This window comes from Arvicanthis niloticus, chromosome 14 (genome assembly GCF_011762505.2).
Source record: "Arvicanthis niloticus isolate mArvNil1 chromosome 14, mArvNil1.pat.X, whole genome shotgun sequence".
NCBI classification, from domain to species: Eukaryota; Metazoa; Chordata; class Mammalia; order Rodentia; family Muridae; genus Arvicanthis; species Arvicanthis niloticus.
The window spans coordinates 26,420,750-26,441,325 of NC_047671.1; the positions used below are offsets into that span (position 1 = coordinate 26,420,750).

Here is a 20,576-nt window from a genome sequence, read left to right on the forward strand (position 1 = left end):
GGGAACAAAAGATGACGGCTATTCATGATGCACATGTCATGGGAAGCACTTATTAAAATAATAATTGAAAGGGCTGCCTTCTTTTAACAGTTGTCTGCTAATTAGTATGCTTGTCTGTTGCTTATTAACTAGAGTCTTTTAAAATCATGCTTTTAAAGAATAATATTCAGACCATGAGACTTTGAACATGGATTGAGGCTGAGGCAGACAAACTCAACAACAGCAATAGAACATCAAAGAAGTCCTTACCAGAGGGTAGAAGTGGAGGCTAAAGAGATACCTGGACAGACAGTACAGACTACCTCTAGAGTTCTGTACTGTGCAGCTTGTGGTGCTGGGCCCTTTCGAGAGATCAAGGCATACACATTCTTGGAAAGAACATTGCAGTGTTAGGCTAGAACTTAGCTTAAAGGAGACAGAATAGAGTTGTCTTTAGTCACTTAGGAAGCAGTGTGAAGGGAAAGTGTTCATTTAACTCCAGAGAGTGATGGTTTGAGGTAGGCAAGAAATCCGGCAGGGCAGCATGAGAATAATGATCTCATTCTGTGTTAGACTTGCTTCAGCAGAGGTTGCAGACAGGATTCCGGAGGGCAGCAGAGATCCCATGTGCTCCAAGCTTAAGCATTGACATCAGGGCACTTACCAAATGAGGAAGAGTCTGTGTGCACATGGCCAGTGTTCAACCTGTTAATAAATACGTAGCCCTAAGCTTTTCCTCTCTGCAGTGAATATAAAAGAGAGTGTCGCAGCAGTCTGTAGGAGGAGACCACATTAAATGTGTTTAACACTGCGCTGACCTATTCTCTAAAGTTTAAGTCCTGGATCATTTTTTAGGACTGGTTCTTACTATTTAGCCACAGCTGGCTGGAATGCACTATATAGACCATACTGGCCTTAAATTCACAGCGATTCACCTATCTCTACCCCCTCACCCCCTCACCCCTTCACCCCCTCACCCCCTCACCCCCTCAACCCCTCAACCCCTCAACCCCTCAACCCCTACCCCTGCTCTGATATTAAATACATGTGCTATCAGTGCCCAGCTGAAGCCCTGAATCTTGATAGAAGTACCTGATAGCTCATTCGTGTGAACTCTTTGGAGTCATATCCCATCTCTGTTAACTTTCCCCATTTATGCTTGGCTCTTACCATTTTCCTTTGTGATTTTATAGTTAGCAACTCTGGACTAGCCCTATACAAATAGAACATTTTTGAAAAGCTTCAGTTCTTTATAATTTAGTTGGAAACAATGTTTTGTTATCAGTGGGCAGACAGTTGGCTTTCAGATCTTTTGAGAGTCAAGTAATAGAAAACGTGTCATGCCTGTGATTTGTCTCCATATGTGTTTAACCAATAGCTCCTGTTGTGAAGAGGTGCCTATCTGTTTGCACCTTGTTAATTTCTGCTACGGAGCACAGCTGGCTTCCCAGATACACGGTTGTTTTGTTTTGTTGTTTTTTTACCACCAACATCTGTTCACCTTCAATTGTTCTTACTTTCTTAGCCAACTTCCTTTTGTCTTTTTTTTTTTTTTTTTTTTTTTTTTTCCTTTGGTTTTTCGAGGAGACAGGGTTTCTCTGTGTAAGCCCTGGCTATCCTGGAACTCACTCAGTAGACCAGGCTAGCCTCGAACTCAGAAATCCGCCTGCCTCTGCCTCCCAAGTGCTGGGATTAAATGCGTGCACCACCACCGCCCGGCTTGTCTTTTTTTTTTTTTTTAATGAACTTTCTGAAATAATGGGAAATAATAGTTAAACATATAAAAGAGCAATTGCAAGGAAATGATTAGAACAGGGTGAGCCTAGTTTGCAGGTAACATGTGTGAAGGATTTTCCATGTAATGAGACTGGCATGTCTTCTGTTGAAACGCTTTCTTCAGCTGTGGCATTAGCTTCGTGGAACTTTCACAGGGATCTTTTTCTGTTTAGATATTTGTTAAAACTTGTTAAGTATTTAGTACATATATATGAAGCTGTTCTAAATGCTTCTGACTTCCTTAGGCTTCACAGATTCCAGTTTCCTAACACTTTTGAAGAAGATGCCAGATGTTGAACAGCTGTATGGCCTTCATCCTAGATACCTCGAGAGGCGGAGAGTGAGGGGCCATGAGGCTTTCAGCATTCCAGGAGTCCTGGAAGCTTTGCAATCGTGCCCAAACTTGGTGGTAAGTATGCTGCTGGAACATTTTAATAACATCAGCTGGTTGATGAACTAGTGGGTCACAAGGACTGTGGGGCTTACTCGCTCACGTGCAGACTGCACGCATAACACACTTTGTCTTAAGTTCCATTTCACAGTTAGCATCTTGTACAGAAAGAGACACTTGGGATGCGAAATGAAGCCTTCCTTATGCTTGCCATGGTGCTATTTTCTAGGGTGTAGAAACATCTCATTTGGAGTTGGTAGAATCCATTTGGACATATATGCCGCATGTTCATATTTTGGGGAAATTTCGTAATCGTAACGGAGCATTTCCGATTCCTCCTGAAAATAAACTGAAAATCCCCATAGGAGCCAAAATCCAAACTTTGCATTTAGTTGGTGAGTACCTGATTTCTAGTTCACTTGTCATGCCTTGAAACACTGTGTAAGTGAATACTCACTGAAACAGTTATAACATTTTAAATATCATCTTACCGATTGGTTGTAGAACAAGAAGCACTTGTGAGACTTGTATAAAAGCCCAGATTTTCCATGAGTTAAAGATCTCTCAGGGGCAATGTTGCTTTTCAGGCAGTCAGTTGCTGTGCTGAAGACAGCTTTGAAGGTTTCTCTTTGCATTTTCACATCAAGCTAGAACTCTCCCTTTACTCTGATTATACCCTGTAGAGGAGATGTCTTTTTGGAGGAGGAATTTATTTCATGTTTGTTGTGTTTGTGTGTATGATGTATGGGCATGTGTGTGCCACGGTGCACATGTGAAGGCTAATGGACGGGTGTGTGTGTGTGTGTGTGTGTGTGTGTGTGTGTGTGTGTGTAGTTCTTCCTTTCCATCTGTAAATGGGTCACATGGATGGAACTAGGTCATCAGGTTTACATGGCAAGTGCCTTTACTGCATGACACAAATGCTTTCATCTGCTAAGCCAGGGTAATGCTTTACTATGATGTGACTCATTCTACATATAGAAACTAAGGAATTAAACTTTTAAAATTTACTTACATTCCTTGTTATTCAAAAGAAATGAGTCAGAATCTTCTGCGTAGCTCACGTTGGCCGTGAGCTCTGTGTCCATCTTTGTCTTTCCAGCTCCTGAGTGTTGGCATGGCAGTGTGCATCACCATGAGGTATGCATCACCACGCCCAGTTAATTTACTGAAGTTTAAACAGGCAGGTATAGCTCGTGCCTACTAAACCTCAGTCTAACCCTAGATAATTGTTAGTTTTTCTCAACAAGTAAAAATGCACCGTGTTCTTCCATCTAGAGCCACTGGAATGAACATTCTCTCTTCCTTTTCCCTCTCATACATGGTGATGGAGTGAGGGGTCGTTCCAGAGATTGCTTTGTTTGTGTGGTTTCATTGTGCTTTCCTGTGTGCACACTCTGTAAAATTACATCACAGTATTTCAACAGGGGAAAATATTTGATCAAGCTTAACTTTTCATCCTTGTTTTAATCTGCTAAGAGACAATGTGGCATTATTTTTTATTTATTTTGAAACAGAATTTTCTGTAGCTAAGGCTGGCTTCAAACATATTAGATAGCTAAGGGTGACCCTGAATTTCTGATCCTTCTGGCTTTTCTTCCCAAGTGCTTGATACAGACATGCACTACCATGTCCAGTTTTATGTTGTGTCACAAAGATGAAATCAGGTAGGTCTTTGTGCATGTTAGGCAAGTGCTCTTATTAGCTGAGCCATATCCTCAACCCAAATATTTTCAGTTTCATACTTTGTTAATATTTTAAGTTTATATTTTATTTTTAATCTTTTTTTTATTATTCTATTAGTGTTTATGTTGAATATATGCCCAAAGATTACTCCAGATATAGGGGATATTCTGAGGATCTAGAAATTTCAAAAGTGGGGTTAAATAGTCATAGGAGGACCTGGCGGATAATGCAGGATAGTCATATGTGTGACTACAAAGGATAATAGAGACCCCTCTCATTTGTAAGATTGTGGAGTGAATCTGAGCAAGGGTTGGAATATTTGGATTTTATAAGTGATAAAGAGGTTTTACTTCTGAGATTATGATGTAACCTCAAGGTAGAAGATTTTTTTTTTTTATCTTTACATTTTCCACAATGCCTGTACCAGTTCATTGGCGTTACAGGTATTTGATAAGTCTCCCTGAAGTGCACAAATTCTGTGACTGACTCACAGCTTTGAACTGACTGTATGGTGGTACCGTGAACAAATACATGTTATCCTTTGTTAATAGGCTATGTTTGGCAGAAAGTAGGACTGAGCATCAGATGCCTATCCTTGGCTCTTTCTTGCCAATTCTGTACCTCTCTTGGTCTGATTTTCTTCCTTTGGTCTTCCCCCCGTTTTTATTTCCTGTCTGTTGCCATATGGTGTGTTTGCATAGCAGTAACTAAACTACTGAGGAACAGGTTTCTGATGCTCCCTCTTTCTTTAGGATTTATAAGCGTTGGTTTTTCTTCTTCCATATATGCTGATACCTCTTCCATTGGACACCCTTTCCCTTCCAGATTAAGTTCTCTGTATATAAGATTTATCAAAGTCAAAAAATAACCTTAACAATTTGAGATGGTAAAATAAATAGTTGTCCAATTTTTCCCAAAGCTGTGCTAGCTTCTTCCACATATTTACAGATACCTAAAATCCCTGTAATTGTGTAAATGACATCAAGGTGTATCTTGTCTACCACAAACCATAATATTAAATATTAAAACTTTTTTGGCCTCACTTTGTGCTGAGAAATTTCTTCGTACAAATGGGGGGGGGGTGGTTAGTTATAAGTAATTGGAAGCCCTAAGGTATTGTGTAACTAACCTCTGTCTTCACAGTTGTACTTTGAGAAACTTCTTTTTACTTTGAATCTTATAAGGTATGGCTATGAGACAGATGTGTGTTTTAAACACAGAAATAGATATTAAGTCCCGTTCTTTATAATACAGTTTGCATAAAAGTTCTTTAATAGCCTGTTTTAAATAAACCAATTTTGGTAGACTTTAATTATGTAATTGGTTCTGAAAGAAATCTCCTTGAAGGATAGACTGTCCATTGAAAACTGGACTCTAGCACACTGTATACTGACCACAGAGTATTTTTGTCACTTTCTTTTCTTTTGTGTGTGTGCTCTAGGGGTCAATGTTCCTGAAATCCCTTGTATCCCTATGCTAAGGCACCTGTACATGAAGTGGGTGAGACTCACTAAACCACAGCCGTTTAAAGATTTCCTTTGCATCAGCTTGCGAACTTTTGTCATGAGGAACTGTGCAGGTAATATTATATAGTTATGGGTGGATTAAGCATACACTGTTGTAAAATGTCAAGATAACTCTGCATTTGTGCTGAAAATTATGTTACTACTTACTACTATCTATGCTTTTTGACTCATACAGTTTGTGAATGTAACATATCTTTTGTTTTAGTTGAAATATAACGTTAGCAAAGACAAAACCCAACAGCTTAGTGTTTTATAAGCTTGACATTCAGTCCATTGGATTGTTTTAATACCTTTCAGTCATTTTGGTTTCTGATTTTCTAAGTATTAGGAACAGTTATTTCACATTAAGCTTTGTTTTTATGATGTTCCTCAGCTAAACAAAGTCTTTAGCACCCTGGTCTGTTATGGGCACTGTCAAGGGTAACTTCTCCCTGTCTGGTCTAATGTAACAAGACCTGTTTGCTGTCTACATGGCTGTGCAGTTCTTACCCTGTATTGTTGTTGATCACTGTTGTCTTACCCTGAGATGCATATGTCCTCTTTCAAGTTTATGCGTGGTCCTTAGAGTCTGCTTTTCTTGCCATCTCTTTCTCTTCTCTTTATTCCTTTTTGTGGAGTGCAGCATGTCTTTGGTACTTCATATATTTATTTGGTCTTTTTTATCCTTTCGGGATTATTTATATGCTGTTTCTCCATTGGAAGTCTTGATGGACAGGGCCATTGCTTTTTGGTCCCGTCTCTAACACACTCCTAGACATAAAGAGACGATAAATGGTAAAGCAGCTCATCCGAGTGATGGATCAAATTCTCTTCTTGAGGTTTCTGTTCCCTTTGGTGTTTTGAAACGAAAGTTATTGACTTAAGTATATTTGCAAAATATGCTGCATATCTCAACATTAGTTTTGAACTATTCTTATGCTGAACAAGTTTATGGTTAACAGACTAGCACTTTGATTGGAAAAGGCTTGGAGCCCAGACATAGTCTGTCATTTATAAGTTACTCATTTATAAGTTGTTGTTTTGAAAAAGTCATCTTTTAAAATGGTTTACTATATTAAGATTTGTTGTTTACTTATTCTAGGACCCACAAATTCCTTGAAATACGTGCCCTTGGTAACAGGTCTGGCATCTGCCCGTAACCTGGAACACTTGGAAATGGTTCGAGTCCCTTTCCTGGGAGGTCTCATCCAACATGTGGTTGAAGACAGCTGGAGATCAGGTATCTGTTTCTTTTAGTTACAAAACAGTTTTTAAAGTTAGCTTCTGATTTTTTTCTGGCTTTGTTTAGTTGTCTCTTAATGTTTTTTTTTTAAATAATATTTATAATTATCTTTGCTCTCTTTATGGTGCACTTGATGAAGGTGAGTAGCCATGAGCACAGGTGAGTATCCTTTGCCTTTTTATGCATGTTAAACCTTCTCAAGAGAAATACAGAGTGATGAGGCAGGGTTTCTGGTTTGTTCTTTATTACTTGGTAAATAAATGACCGTCTTTATTGAGGTCTTTCTCAGAGCTGCTGACCCGGTGGCCCTTTGAGGAGAGATACTGTATAACTTGAATATCTTAGGTCTCCAGAAGAGCTCAGGCTTTAGCCACACTGCTGTGTCTGGCATTTATTATAGTATATAGAAGGTTCCCTGCTTGTTCCTGGACATTAGCTGCACCTGTTGGATAATACGGAAACTAACAGTTTGCTAATCATCTCACTGGTAAGAAGAGATTGGCTGGCGTAGGTATACAGTACTAGAAATGCAGCTAATACAAATTATGAGTAAAGTAAGATGGAAAAGAAAATAAAATGAAACATGTAATAGAATGGAAACTCCTCCAGTGACATCGATGACGTAGAGATGAGGTCAGTGCTGCTGGAGCATACTCTAGATATGTTGTCACATAGTCAAGTCGGGATGAGGTCCCGTCACTGCACCGAACCAAAGATGGGGATAGACTCCCTCCAGCAGCGTTAGGTTTATTTTTATTTCAGTGAACAAGATAAAAGCCAAAAGAGTAGAGTAAAGAAGACCACAGTGTTCATCCATTAGAGAGGAGGCCTGAAGAGAGCTGACAGACGCTGTATCTCAAGACATGATAAAGAGTAGAGTAAAAGGCAGTCTGTACAGAGTGTGAGGAGATCTTGAGTATGGATCTCTGTTACAGTGGGCTTGCATTAAGAATATGTAAAGAGTTCTTGACGTTAAGAAATAAGCAGCCATTCCAGTAGGAGAATGGGAAAGGACTGTATAACCTTCACATAGGACTTTATGCACACAACAGATAAATGTGGAAAAAAAAGATGACATTTCACAAGACTTAGGAAGTACAAATTAAAGCTAATGTGTGCCACAGAAGCACTGACATCACTAGTTTGAAAGACAGTAGTGTTGGCTGGGTCGTGCACCATCAGGACAATGTTACTATAAGCTGATACTTCTATACTTGGAAATGTTGGTAGACATGGTCTGCTAACATTGGCCATACACACAACAGTTGTCTTCTTGGCTTTAAACCCAACAGAAAAGAGTTTATGTTTACCCAGAAATGCACGTGAGATATGTTTATAGAAGCATTGTTGCTAATAGGCTCCCAGATAGGACAACCAGACATTGATCATCCATAAGTTAGGACAACCAGACATTGATCATCCATAAGTTAGGACAACCAGACATTGATCATCCATAAGTTAGGACAACCAGACATTGATCATCCATAAGTTAGGACAACCAGACATTGATCATCCATAAGTTAGGACAACCAGACATTGATCATCCATAATCCATAATTAAAGTGTGGCATATTCACATGCTGTTCTGCACAGTACAAAGGAGCAAACTGAGAGCTGCCCACAGCATTGTGGTTGAATCACATAGCAGTGCTTTGTCAGTGAAGCCAGATACAAAGTGTACATACCTGGTAACTTTGTGTTCAAGCAAAATCATTTTGCTATACATTAATGATTTTTTGTCTGCTGCCCTTCCTTTTGGTGTGATACCTTTCAAAAAATGTACAGGAGTACAGAAATGTCTCTGTGGATAAAGTGTTTGCTATATGACCATGCTGGACCTGGCCCAGCACTGAAAAGACTTACATTACATAGGCCACATGCATCTGTAACCCCAGCACTGGGAGATGGAGGCAAAATGACAAGTTATAGTTTCATTGAGAGACTGTTTCTTAAAGCATAAGGTAACAAGGAGTAAAGGACTTCTGGCCCCCACATGGGTGTGTGCAGTGTACATGCACACAGGAGATTGATTAATTACAACAAAATTCGAAAAGTCAAACATGAAAGTGAGTTAAAGCAGTGCTATCTTGTTCCATGATACCTGCAGGCTTGGGATTTGACCAGGAGGTGGCAGTCTTCTGTAGTTCCTCGTGGGTTTTCAGCATTTTCTTTGTCCTAAGTCTTGAAGTGTTCAGATGCTCAAAGTATGTTTCCAAAATGAGTATCTGTTTTGGGGAGTAACCGGTAGGAATAATTTACCTTGAAGTAATTTTGATTGTAGCAACAAAGCATTTTACTTTTAAACAAGGAATTGCTTCCTAAGGCATCTAAAACTCCTTTACCAAAAGTTCTGCAGTGAGAGAAATGCTTACTTTTGTTCTTTTTTTCTTTAATTAGGTGGTTTTAGGAATTTGCACACTATTGTCTTAGGAGCTTGCAAGAATGCCCTTGAAGTGGACCTTGGCTACCTCATCATCACTGCTGCCCGGAGGTATGTCTTAACTTTACCTTATATTTTCTTCTTCTACAATTACAATGTATCTACACACACTTGTGTATAAATTTTGATTGTCTCATTTGAATCTAATATACAAAGGAACTAGTTCAGTAGCAGGTGGTATCACTTCATGTTTGTCTATCTTCAGAGCTGGAGCCCTTTGAACTGCATTCCAGTGGGTTAGCCCTGGAAGGGCATGTAGTATCATTGCATAGGAAAGCAGTGCCTGAGTGTAGTGTGGATAGACATTGGTGACACTGGTATCTGAAGGCCTCTCCAGCCATTCTCCATCTCTACTTGGTATTCTGAATTGTTTTAGTTGATGATATACTTCCTAGTCAGAAATCTGTCTTAAATCAGCCTTTGCAATGTCACATGTCCATAATCTTTTAAATGTGTCTTCATATCATTTTATACTACATTGGCTATTTCCACCTCTTAGAGGTCTGACTCTATATTTGTACATTTTCCTTAAGTTAAATTTTTTATTAGTTTATTAAAAATTTTTACCAGTATATACCAACATACCAGTATATACCAATATACCAGTATATACCAATAATAGACTATTAAAAATAAAACAAAAGAGTGTTTCTAAATTTAACTTAGTGTTTTTACATACCATAGACGTGCATCCTTTTTAACGTAAAGCATTAACACTAGCGTAAGAAAACTGTCAGATACCAGTATCAGATGCAGAGGAAAAATTTGGGGTCATCAATTCCCACTTTCCACTGTAGGTTCTTCAGATTGAATGTAGTGACTCGGGCCATCAGGCCTGCGTAGCCAGTGGTCCTCACTGAGCTGTCCGCCAAGTACTGTACCTCACTTAGGTCATCCTTAAGGAAGTTCGTGGGGAGGAAAAAAGGGGTCCTGAGCAGGTTCTAGGATTCTTACTGTATGATTTATTGTTAGTAATTGAATAGCTAAGTATGCTGCCTAGTGTGAAGCTGCACTTGAAAAGAGAAATCTCAGGGGTTTGGTTGGTTGGTTGATGTTTTGTTGTTGTTGCTGAGTGTTTTTTAATGGAAAGAGAAAAAAGTTCTTGATACCTATGGTAACTTTTGTAAAATTATGAACTAGTTTCTAAGTTCTGTTTTCAGGAAGGATCTGAGTTCATTGTTCCCTTTAACATGTTTTCTGTTTGTAGGTTACATGAAGTTCGCATTCAGCCCTCTCTAACCAAAGATGGCGTCTTTTCTGCCCTGAAGATGGCGGAATTGGAGTTTCCCCAGTTTGAAACCCTTCATCTGGGATATGTAGATGAGTTCTTGCTCCAGAGTAAGACATCATGCTCTATTACCTGACTGTGCTGTGGGAAACGTGCTTGATCTACTGAAACCTGAGTATTCTGGGTCTTTGTTTTCTTGACTATAATCTGACCTAATGTCTTAAGTGCTTACGTGTGTTGCAGAGGAATTGTTTTACTTCCATGTTCTGAGTTCCTGTTCCATGTGGCCACTGCTGTGAGCATGCTATTGGGACTGGAGTGATTAACACTGGGTAAAGAAAACCTTTATCTGGGTTTGCAGTTATCTTCACTTTACTGTCCATGTTTCTTTCTGGTTCTGCTTCATTTTCTCAGAATGTCTTTCATAGTTCCATTTGTTGAATTTGATCTGTCACATTTCTTGGAACTTTTGATGGTTTCCTCAGATGAGGTCCCATTCTTTGCTCATACTTTGCATTTCCATAATAAGCCAGCTAGAGTTCTGGACTTTGCAGATACTGTGAACACACAGTGGTTAGTATCCATTTTACGGTAATTGATGCTGGCTCGGTAACATTTTGAGTATGCAGTAACAATTAGGAACTCATCCCTTAGGGTTGAGTTTAAGTCAGTCAAATTCATTATTCAAACTGTTTTCCCACATAACATTTGTAAAATAGTTGAAATTTACAACAACAATGTGTTTTCATTTTACCAAGAATTAATTTGTCAGATAATTTATAAACATTCTTGAACATCCACTGTCATACCAGATGGTTTTTGTGTTTCCTTTGGATCTAATAATATGTATTACAGAACATGAAAGGTAAAACACATTGACCAATACAGCCTAGGACAGTGCTGGACAGAACCCATGACTCCCTTCCTTGTTCATTTCAAAGTGTTACATACAGTCTGGCAGTTGTGCTTTTGTTCATTGCTTTTCCTCTTCCTTTGTCTTTGAACTTCTCATTGGTATTTGTGCAGAATTTTTTTAAGAAATCAAAGCACCTATTTGTAGATAATTTAATTCCAGAACCACTTTTAATCTATGTGGTTAGCTTGAAAACTATCAGGTTTTATCAGAACATCTTAGAGGCTAAGATAGTAGAATTCGTCATAGAAAATTAACCCTTTTCTTTTCCAGCTTTTCTGGTTATGAAAGAAGCTACTAGTATCCTGTTTCTGTAGCATCAGTGTATAGGTGCCCTGATGTCAGAATCTGTTCTTTTTGCTCCAAAGATCTCATAGCTTTAACAATGTCCCCACCCTCAGGTTAGCCCACGTTAGGTAGCTGAAGGCTTACCTGTTATGAAAATACCACTTGCAGGGATAGGTGGGCACTTAGTGTATTTACACCAGTTCTGCCCTGTTGTATTCTCTTGCCTCACCACGTGTTTTCAGTAGGATATCAACACTACTGCTTGACTACCATTATTTCATACTTTTCATAACAATTTGTTTCATACTTAGTAGGCTCTTGGTGTTAGCCTTTTTATAAGCCCTTCCCCTCTGAAACTCTTCAACCTGCCTGTATATGGACTCTGCTTCACCAGAGATTGCCAGGGAGTCTGTAAGGATAAGTGTTAAGTTACAAGACATCTTAAGAAGGGTGAAAGCTAGGGGGCTGGGTCAGTGGGTACAGTGATTGCCAGGCTAGCATGAGGACTTGAATTTCCAGGAATCGATACAAAGTGGATATGGTAACAATGTCTTAAGAATCTCAGCTACAATGCCAGCTTTCCTTCAGACACGTAGAAGGTATAGTCAGGTGAGTCCCTGGATGTCCTCACGACAGCTAGCCTGCCATTGCATCAGAACAAAAAGTCCTATCTCAAATAATATAGAAGACAAAGACAGACAGCAGAGATTGCCCTCTGACCTCCATGTGAGCGCCATGGCACACAGATGTACTCATACACACAAGGAGAAAGAGAAAGAGGGAGAAGCCATGCTCATTCTTGCTCCTTCATTTCATCTGCCGTCTTAGTGATTCATATCTTGAAACAGGAAGGTGAAGGGATGGGATCCTCTTGTGGAACTCAAGTCACTTCTTTTGTCTGGTGAAATAGCTAAATGGAAACATCCCTTTTGTCCTCTAGCACTTACTAAGGTTGGCAGTAGCAGATGGGGCGGGGAGTGTGCTGAAAAGCTGCTGCTGTGTACTGGAAATAAAGATGGCCAGGAGTCCAGGACTGGAGGACCACTTAGAGACAGAGTCTGTTCACATGCTTTTGTTCTCTCAGAGCTTTGTGGGCAGCCGATCAGGGTGGAAACTCAGGCATGTAGACTGAAGTTCTAGAACAAGAGAGAAAGGGAGAGAGAGAGGGAAGGAGGGAGGGAAGAAGGAGAGGAAGAAGGGAGGGAGGGAGGATGAGAACTGAGAGTTGCCTGTTGTTAGTCATAAGATTGTATAAGATTCTTAAGTACCTCCCTACTTTCCTCTTGAATGGCTCTGAAGAGCTATTGAAAAAGATGATAAATAGAGCCAAGAAGGAAGGAGAATTAGGAATGCAAAAGATCATCCTTTGGTAAATAACAAGCTAGACACCATCCTAGGCTACATGAGCCCATCTCCAAAACAACAACAAAAACATAAATACATTTATAGCAACTTCAATACTTGAGCTATTCCGTAAGTAGTGGTTTTTACCTTTAGCTACCCTGTAAGAAGAGAAAAAAAGAAGAGAAAGGAACAGAAATGAACTCCTGGTATCATCAGGATTTTAAGAATTAAAGCCAGTAGAAAGCCTCAGGAGCAGGGATGGGCTGCATTCAAGCAGGACATATATTTCTCCTTTTACAGGGGGACATTTATGTGGACAACACCTAGTAAATAGAGTCAGTACCAGGATTCGCTCATCATAAGGGAAAACGTTGTCGTCAAGTGCAGAAAGTAGCAAGGAGGTTGATGTTTAGGATGGTGTAAGATGACTTTTGCGAGAAATACCAGCAAATACTGATGCTGGGTAGTAGAAAGTGTGAACTATGTGGAAAGTAAATGTGGTAGTGCTTGGGGTGGATTTATAGATTAACACATATTTCCACGTATTTCAAGCTAAAGATACACATTGCTCTATTGTTCAAGTCAGTCAAGACAGTTTCTCGAAGAGCAACTGAGTTTTCTTTGTAGGGTTGGTTGTCCAGTTACTTTCATGGAATATAGGCTGTATTGGTACTTAGATTCCTAGTTCCATCCTCCATACTGAGGATACAATTGGAGTAAACGGATGATCCTTCAGCGAGCTCTTATGTTTAAGTAACTGTCCCAGAGAGTGAGGACCAGACATAGGGGAGACAGAATGTTGATATGCAAGAGATGAAGAGGTTCCCAGTGACATGATTTAGCATGATTTACATATCTTTCCTCCTTCCCTCCCCTGACCCTCCTCCAAGATTGTGACCTGGCCAGTGGAATGTGTCTGAGTTAGAATCCAATTCGGGGGACAGGTGGACACCTATCACCTATGCTGTGAGCTCAGTAGTGAAATCCGAGCCTAGTTTCACATAAGAGTTCAACATATATGTTATATATGAGACTTTCGTTTTCATGATTTTGATTTTTTTTTTAAAAGATAAAATTAAAGTTTCATAGTTGTATGAACTAATATATCTCTTGTGTTCTATTTTTTCCTCTTTCTAAACAGTTGAATATTATTTATGCCTTATTAGCTATCCCTGATTTTTAACACAGATTCTTGTTTGTGTGAGAATGCTACTGTATATTCTGAACTGACTAAGCTTGCAGCTAGCCTGATGAGGACCATTGATAGAACAGTTTAATCACATGAAAGGATAGGATACAGAGGTGGCAACTCCATGACACTGAGACTTTGATTGACATTGATTTCTTTCTAGGCAGAATGGCGAATGCAGATTTGGTGAAGTATGGCTTGGCTGATGTGGTAGAAAATCCTGGTATTATTACTGATATAGGAATGAAGGCAGTCAATGAAGTGTTTTCCTGTATCAAATATCTGGCAATTTATAACTGTCCTCATCTACACAACCCATACAATTGGATCTCAGGTACTGTACACTTGGAAATACCGCTATGGTTTTTGGCAGTGAAATAATGTGTCTTTCTTTATATGATATTATTATATTTCTAATGTAGACATTTTTGATACATAATATCTTATGTGGCTTGTTCATAAAAGTTCTGAGAACCATTATTCAGTGATTGCTTCAGTTTTTAAAGCTCTTAGCATAGAAGTTTGCACTGCCCCAGTTGTAGATTCCAGTGCCCTGGTCTTCACATGCACATCTTTTCACAGAAGATTAAAAGTCTCAGCCCAGAACCTAGACTATTGTTTCCTTGAAAATTACCTTCAAAATGGCACATCATCTGGAAACACAAAGTACGGATGGGCATTTTTCTAAATTCTTCCTTGTGTGACTTCTGAAACTCTAACCTGAAGTGAAAGCTTTTATTGGCCAGAAGTCCTATTTTGTCTCAACCTCTCCTGTCTACCCCTCTCATGCATACAAGTGAATTCTGTACTTGATACTTTTCCTTATGGCACAAGTTCATCTTTTCTAAAAGAGTAATGCTGTTTATAGCCTTTAACTGTCGGTGTTCACAAGGCTTTAAGTAGATTAGCAATTTGAGAATGAGTTTCTTGTGATGCCTATTTTAACCACACAAAGACCCTTGTACTTCTTAGTAAGCCCTTGGCCTCTGTTGTCAGAGCAATTGCCACAATCTGCACCTCATAGCAGAGCTACTCACAGGACTGTTCAGGGCTCTTGAGCCTCTTCTGAGATGGCATGCCACAGTGGCTAGTCCTCACCTGTCAGTGGCCTACATGTTACTGGAAATTAGGAATTTTAGTATATAGCAGGTATAGATCACTTTAAAAAATAACATTTATTGGGTTTTTGGTTTGTTTTTCTTAAATACAGAAGAGTATAAAGAAGAAAACAAAAAATGGCTTATAATCCCATCATTCAGAACTCCTGTTAACACTTAAATTAAAGTAATACATGCACTTGATAAATTTCAGACAGTGCAGAAAGGTACAAAATGAAAAGTCTCCTCTTCTCAAGGTAACCATCATCAACAGTTTCTTATATATTCTTCTGGACAAATTACTTTGTGCATATTACATCCTATACATTTATAGCATTTAAAGTGATTTATAGACAGACAGATCTTCCTATGTGTACACTGTCCTGTGCCTTATTCTTCGTACTAAGTGTGTTCGGGAGAGCAGTCCATCTCAGCAAGCATACAGTTCTTCTCATCCTGTCAGAGTAGGTGCATCTGTTCGACTAAGTGAATGTGCCATGCTTGCTTTACCCAGTGTCCTGTTGCTTAAAGGCATGTAGGCTGATGAAGAGATGACATTTAAATCAGGGCCACCTTAGTTTCACATCAGTGTTTCCTGTGCCATGTATTTCTCACAATGAAATTCGCTATGGAAGATCATAGGAGGGAGTCATCAAGCCTTAGAGACCATAAAGTAAGGAAAAGTTACTCAGAGAAAAAGGATTGGAAGGAAAGTCTTTTGTGATCTGCAGCAAAACTTAATCAGTTACTTGAGTACGTTCTGTTATGTCACTTTCAACAGACCACTCTAGGTGGACGCGACTGGTGGATATCAACCTCGTGCGGTGCCATGCTTTGAAGCTGGAGTCTTTTGGCCAGTTTGTTGAATTATTGCCCAGCCTGGAGTTTATTTCATTGGACCAGATGTTTCGTGAACCACCCAAGGTAAAGCAAGGTTGAGAGAAGTTTTTGTATTGTGTTCTTTTCAGTTTCTTCCGATACGGGAAAGAAAGGAAAATAGTCTGATGTTTATTTCTTCTTAATAAATGTGCCTGCATGCTGTTGTATAGTTGTAACTTTTTCAAAGTTCCATCTTCAGTAAAGATACAACATTCATAATAATGGGTAGCCTCTTGTTATCAGTGAATATTAATTAAGGGCTCTTCAGCGAAGGGAAAGGAAAAACAAGATGCTGCCTCCTTTTTGTGAGTTAAGGGTAAGATGGAGGTGAAGCTGCAAATCTGCCTTAGGACAGAGGCTTCTTCTAAAGTACTTAGAAACTAGGCAGCAGGAGCTCAGTTCTAAGGCGTAGGTAGTTACTTTGGAAATGCTTTACTTTGCTGCCGTCTCCTAATAAGTTATATATCCAAGGTTACCCAATTGTATAAAACGTAATTTACAGCTGCTTCACTCATAGAACTCTCCTCAAGGTGCTCTGTGTTGCTGTGGCTCTGTTCTCACTTTTGACAGTTTGTTAGAATTGGAAAAGCATAGGTCACAGAACCTGTTTTCAGTTACCAGCTAAAGTACTTACTGGTCTTGTACTGTCACACAGATCTCTCCCAGGATGCATCTGATGCTTGCAAATCAGGCTAGTAATGCTTTATTGCTTGAAATGTTGTGAGCCTTGAATGATTCTTTTATATATATATATATTTAAAAACATTTCTTGTTATACTTTTAAATATTAGTCCTTATGTAAAGATGAAATGAAAGGTTACTGATGAGGTATTGTGTGTAGCATCCCAAATTAATAAGAACATGGTGTGTTTGCCTAGGGCTGTGCTCGAGTTGGTCTGAGTGCAGGAACTGGAATTGGGGTTTCCTCAGCGCTTGTCAGCAACCAGAATTCCAACAATGACAATGATAACAATGCTCAGAACAATAACGCCAACATCCATGACAACAATCACCATCACCCTGATGATTCGGATGACGACAATGACTTTCGTCAAGACCTACAACAAGGAGAGGCACAGTTTGCAGCCGATGGTAACTCAGATCTTTCATGAGCTCCAGAAACAGTGCTTTGGCTTGTCTGATCCTCTCTTTCTTGTTTGAGCTTGTCACTCTTTGTCTGCACACACAGAAATGTCTAAGAGAATTCAGAGAGTGGAAAAGGCCGATAGATCCTGGGGCTGAGGGTACTTTGATAGCATTGGAGGCCTAGTTTAACTGAGTTTTAACTCTGAGGTCTGTGCCAAAGCAGCTTCTCAAACTATTGAAATGAAGAAAGAAGTGAATGAAGTAGATAGTAAAGATAAGGGCATGTGAACTACATGTTGTCCATTTGACATGCCCAAGAGTCATGGCGTATATAGGTCACAGGCACCATAGAAACACAGGTTTGAAAGACATAAGTTATCTCTGGGAAGTTCTTATAACTTTAGTGCAAAACTATGCAAATCCTGTAAGTGCAATTGTGGTGATCGAGGGCAATGGAAAAGAGTGCCCATAGCTCAGCACAGAGGATTGCAAAATCTCATTATTGTATTCAATACTGGTATTGTTCTGACTCAAACTGAGATCAGCCAAAGGTTTTTTTGGGGGGGCAGGGGGGAGGGGGGAAGTATGATGTTGCTAGATTAAATATCTTGCATATTGCCTTGAGAGATTTTACACTTAATTTTGTAAACATCTGATGAAATCAGCTCTTATTAGTAGTTGTAAGTTGAAGCTTATTGCTCTTAAGGTTTTCATGGGACTTATCCTTTGGAATAATGTGAAAGTAAAACCACATGTTCTCACCAGTGGTACACACTAGGTATAGTAAACATTGAAGAACATCCAGCATTTAAATGCCATTAAAGTGTTATAAACTATATGTAGTTGATTAATGATTTTTGTTATGTATAATTAATAGATGACAGCCTAACGTCAAGAATGTCCCTAAGAAAGGTAGAATTTGAGTTTGCATGCTCAGTATAGTCTGGATAAGACAGTGGGTACCACAAGGCTCATTGTTCATAAGATGATGATGATCATCAAGCAGATTCCTTACTGGAGACGTCACCCAGCTATGCCCTTCAGGGATGAGTATGGTCCTTGGTTTCAACTATGACTTTTCTCCTGCTTTTATCTTACATTGGTTGATGAAATAATCCTTTTCTATCTGTGATTTCCTTTTCTGTTGATTAGTTGGCCACTTTGTCTCTCTACTGAAGCAGTGACAAGCTGCTCTTATAAAAGCAGGCCTCACAGTGACAGGGTGTTGTGTCCTCTGCACTGCCACAATCTTGCATGCATTGTAGATGCTTGTGGTTTCTTTAGTTTTAACTTTATTTTTATTTAAGCATTGAATGAGATGGAAGACATGGTCCAGGAAGATGGAGACGTGGTACCCGAGAGTGGAAGTGGTACACCAGCTCACAATCAGGGAGTTCTTCCTATGGATGCTGATGAGGAACAAGCAGGTAATCAGGCCAGTCTTTCTACATCCATTCTTAGGACATTAGAGCCAAGTATAATGGAGAATAGGAAGTACTGAGAACACGTTCTGCTGTGTTGTCTGCTATTCACTATTGAGAAGTGTTAGAAATCATTGCTAGTCTCTGTGTCTTATGTGTCTATATCTTAAGTGATTGTCTCCTGTTGTTTTGTTTTTGTCTTTTCTTTGTAGCTGCAGCCAACACTGCTTTTTCTTATTTTACTGTCTCGTGTGGATGTAGAAAAAGAAAGCACTCAGATTGTTGAGAGAAATAACCCCATTAAGTACATTTCTATTTGTATGAGAAGTGCTCAGTGCACACAGTAAGCTCGCTCTCTGTGTGAGTGTATCTGTGTGTTTGCATAACCAGAAGTCATAAATGTGAGAGGTCAGAAGAGAGGTGTGAAAATGATGTGAGCAAATGCCTGTTTATGAAAGTCTCAAAAACTTTTTTTTTTTTTAACTTAAATTAAAAAAAAAAAAAAAAAGTGTGCTTGTACTCTGATCTCCTTTCTGAGGGGAAAGGGAGCAGAGCGGAGGCTGAGCTGGGTAGTAAGTAGACCAAAGCCTAGTAGTCTCTGACTCCAGAGTCAGTGTGGTGCCCTAGGCCTTTAAATGGCTTCACCAGCTCTTTGTTTTATGATGAAAAACAATGTCTCAGAGGCAGTGGTTCACTCAGCAGTACTTGAGGGAACAAGGCACAGTTTGAGGTTAGAATGCAGTGCTGTCCGTCAGGTACCTCAGTACCTCGGTACAGATGCAGTCACTTACCCAGAAGACTCACTGGGTGTCAGCTTGCCAGGCTTGTGCAGTGTGATGCGGAAAGGCAGACCAGATTCCCTGCGGCTTACGTTTCGTTAGTTGAATTAATGTCAGTCACTTGTCAGGATCAGGTCAGAAGAGCGGAAGGTCCAAAGTTGTGCTACTGTGTGCTTTACACAGGCACTCATCCACCATCGAAGGGCAGCGCAAGGTCCTCAAGTTAGGTCCGCGCTCACCACTCCATGCATTGTGAGCTTTCTCTTCTTTGCTTTGGCTTGTGTGCTTACAGAATTGGGACACTGTATAGCTTAGTCTTTAAAATACTACAACTGTTATTTGGTTATACTAGGATGACCTGTTATGCTTTCTAAAATAGTGAAGTTGGGACAGATGTCTTACTCTGCTTCCAGTTGTCATTCTAGTCATACTTAATGTTGTCATAATGGCTTTAGCTTAACACTTCCACAGAATCTCACCTGAGTATTTGACTACAGTAAGTGACAGAGGCTACTCTGACAAAAGCATCTCTGTGACCCCAGGTCTCTGAAATAGTACTTTCTGAGAGAGGTTTTTTTTGAGCAAAAAAATATTCTTAGTCTTGCGCTTTTTGTTTTAGGACCTAGTGGTCTGCAACGTGTGGTAAAACCAACACCAATTGCTGTTCCTGATTCAGAGAGCGATGATGAAGAAGACAGTCTAGAACTCCAAGAAGTCTGGATTCCTAAGAATGGTTCCCGGCGTTACTCAGAACGGGAAGAAAAAAATGGAGACTCGGGACAGTCGAGGGAAACAGGCGGTGAGAGAGAGGGCACCCACCTCTGCCTTGCAGTGGGATGTCTCAGAACTGCTCCACTCAGTCTTCCTGATGTGTGTGCACTGCAGCTTACCCTGCAGTTTACACATCTGACACCAGCTAGAAAGCAAGGAAGACAGAAGGCTCAGCAGGGCGGTGGGCCATACTGCTGTGGGTAGAGAGCGGTGTGGGAAGGCAGTGAGCGTGAGGAGTCTCAGTGGGCCTTAGGGAGCTGTGGTATCAGGTGGTCAGTGGCCACTCAACAACTGATACTCTGTCTAGTCGTAGTCTGAATGTGGTGGCTGCTGCAGTACTCGAGGGAGTCCTGACATACAGGAATGCAAGGCTTCCCTTTGTTTATGTGGGGGTTTGGTGGTACTAAGGTTTTGAACCTGGGCCTTTAGCATGTAAGGCGAGTACTCTGCCATTGAGCTGTATCTCCAGCTCCCTAAAATATGTTGGTTTGTTTGTTTTGTTTTGTTTCGCTTTTTAAATAATTCTTGGCTTCCCTTTTATCCCAGGCAACAGCTTATTCT

General features: G+C 39.9%; 1 protein-coding gene across 5 annotated transcripts in view; it reads left to right on the top strand.

Annotated features, from left to right (window-relative positions):
• Fbxo38 (F-box protein 38) overlaps positions 1-20,576 on the top strand; it is a 47,595-nt gene that overhangs the window by 13,959 nt on the left and 13,060 nt on the right. For all 5 annotated transcript variants that reach the window (XM_034518052.2, XM_076912565.1, XM_034518054.2 and 2 more), the window contains 11 exons: positions 2,001-2,164; positions 2,376-2,541; positions 5,274-5,411; positions 6,440-6,577; positions 8,978-9,071; positions 10,228-10,358; positions 14,146-14,316; positions 15,861-16,003; positions 16,837-17,050; positions 18,352-18,471; positions 19,864-20,043. In XM_034518052.2, coding sequence (XP_034373943.1) covers positions 2,001-2,164; positions 2,376-2,541; positions 5,274-5,411; positions 6,440-6,577; positions 8,978-9,071; positions 10,228-10,358; positions 14,146-14,316; positions 15,861-16,003; positions 16,837-17,050; positions 18,352-18,471; positions 19,864-20,043 — 1,659 coding nt within the window. The remainder of the gene's footprint in view (positions 1-2,000; positions 2,165-2,375; positions 2,542-5,273; positions 5,412-6,439; positions 6,578-8,977; positions 9,072-10,227; positions 10,359-14,145; positions 14,317-15,860; positions 16,004-16,836; positions 17,051-18,351; positions 18,472-19,863; positions 20,044-20,576) is intronic.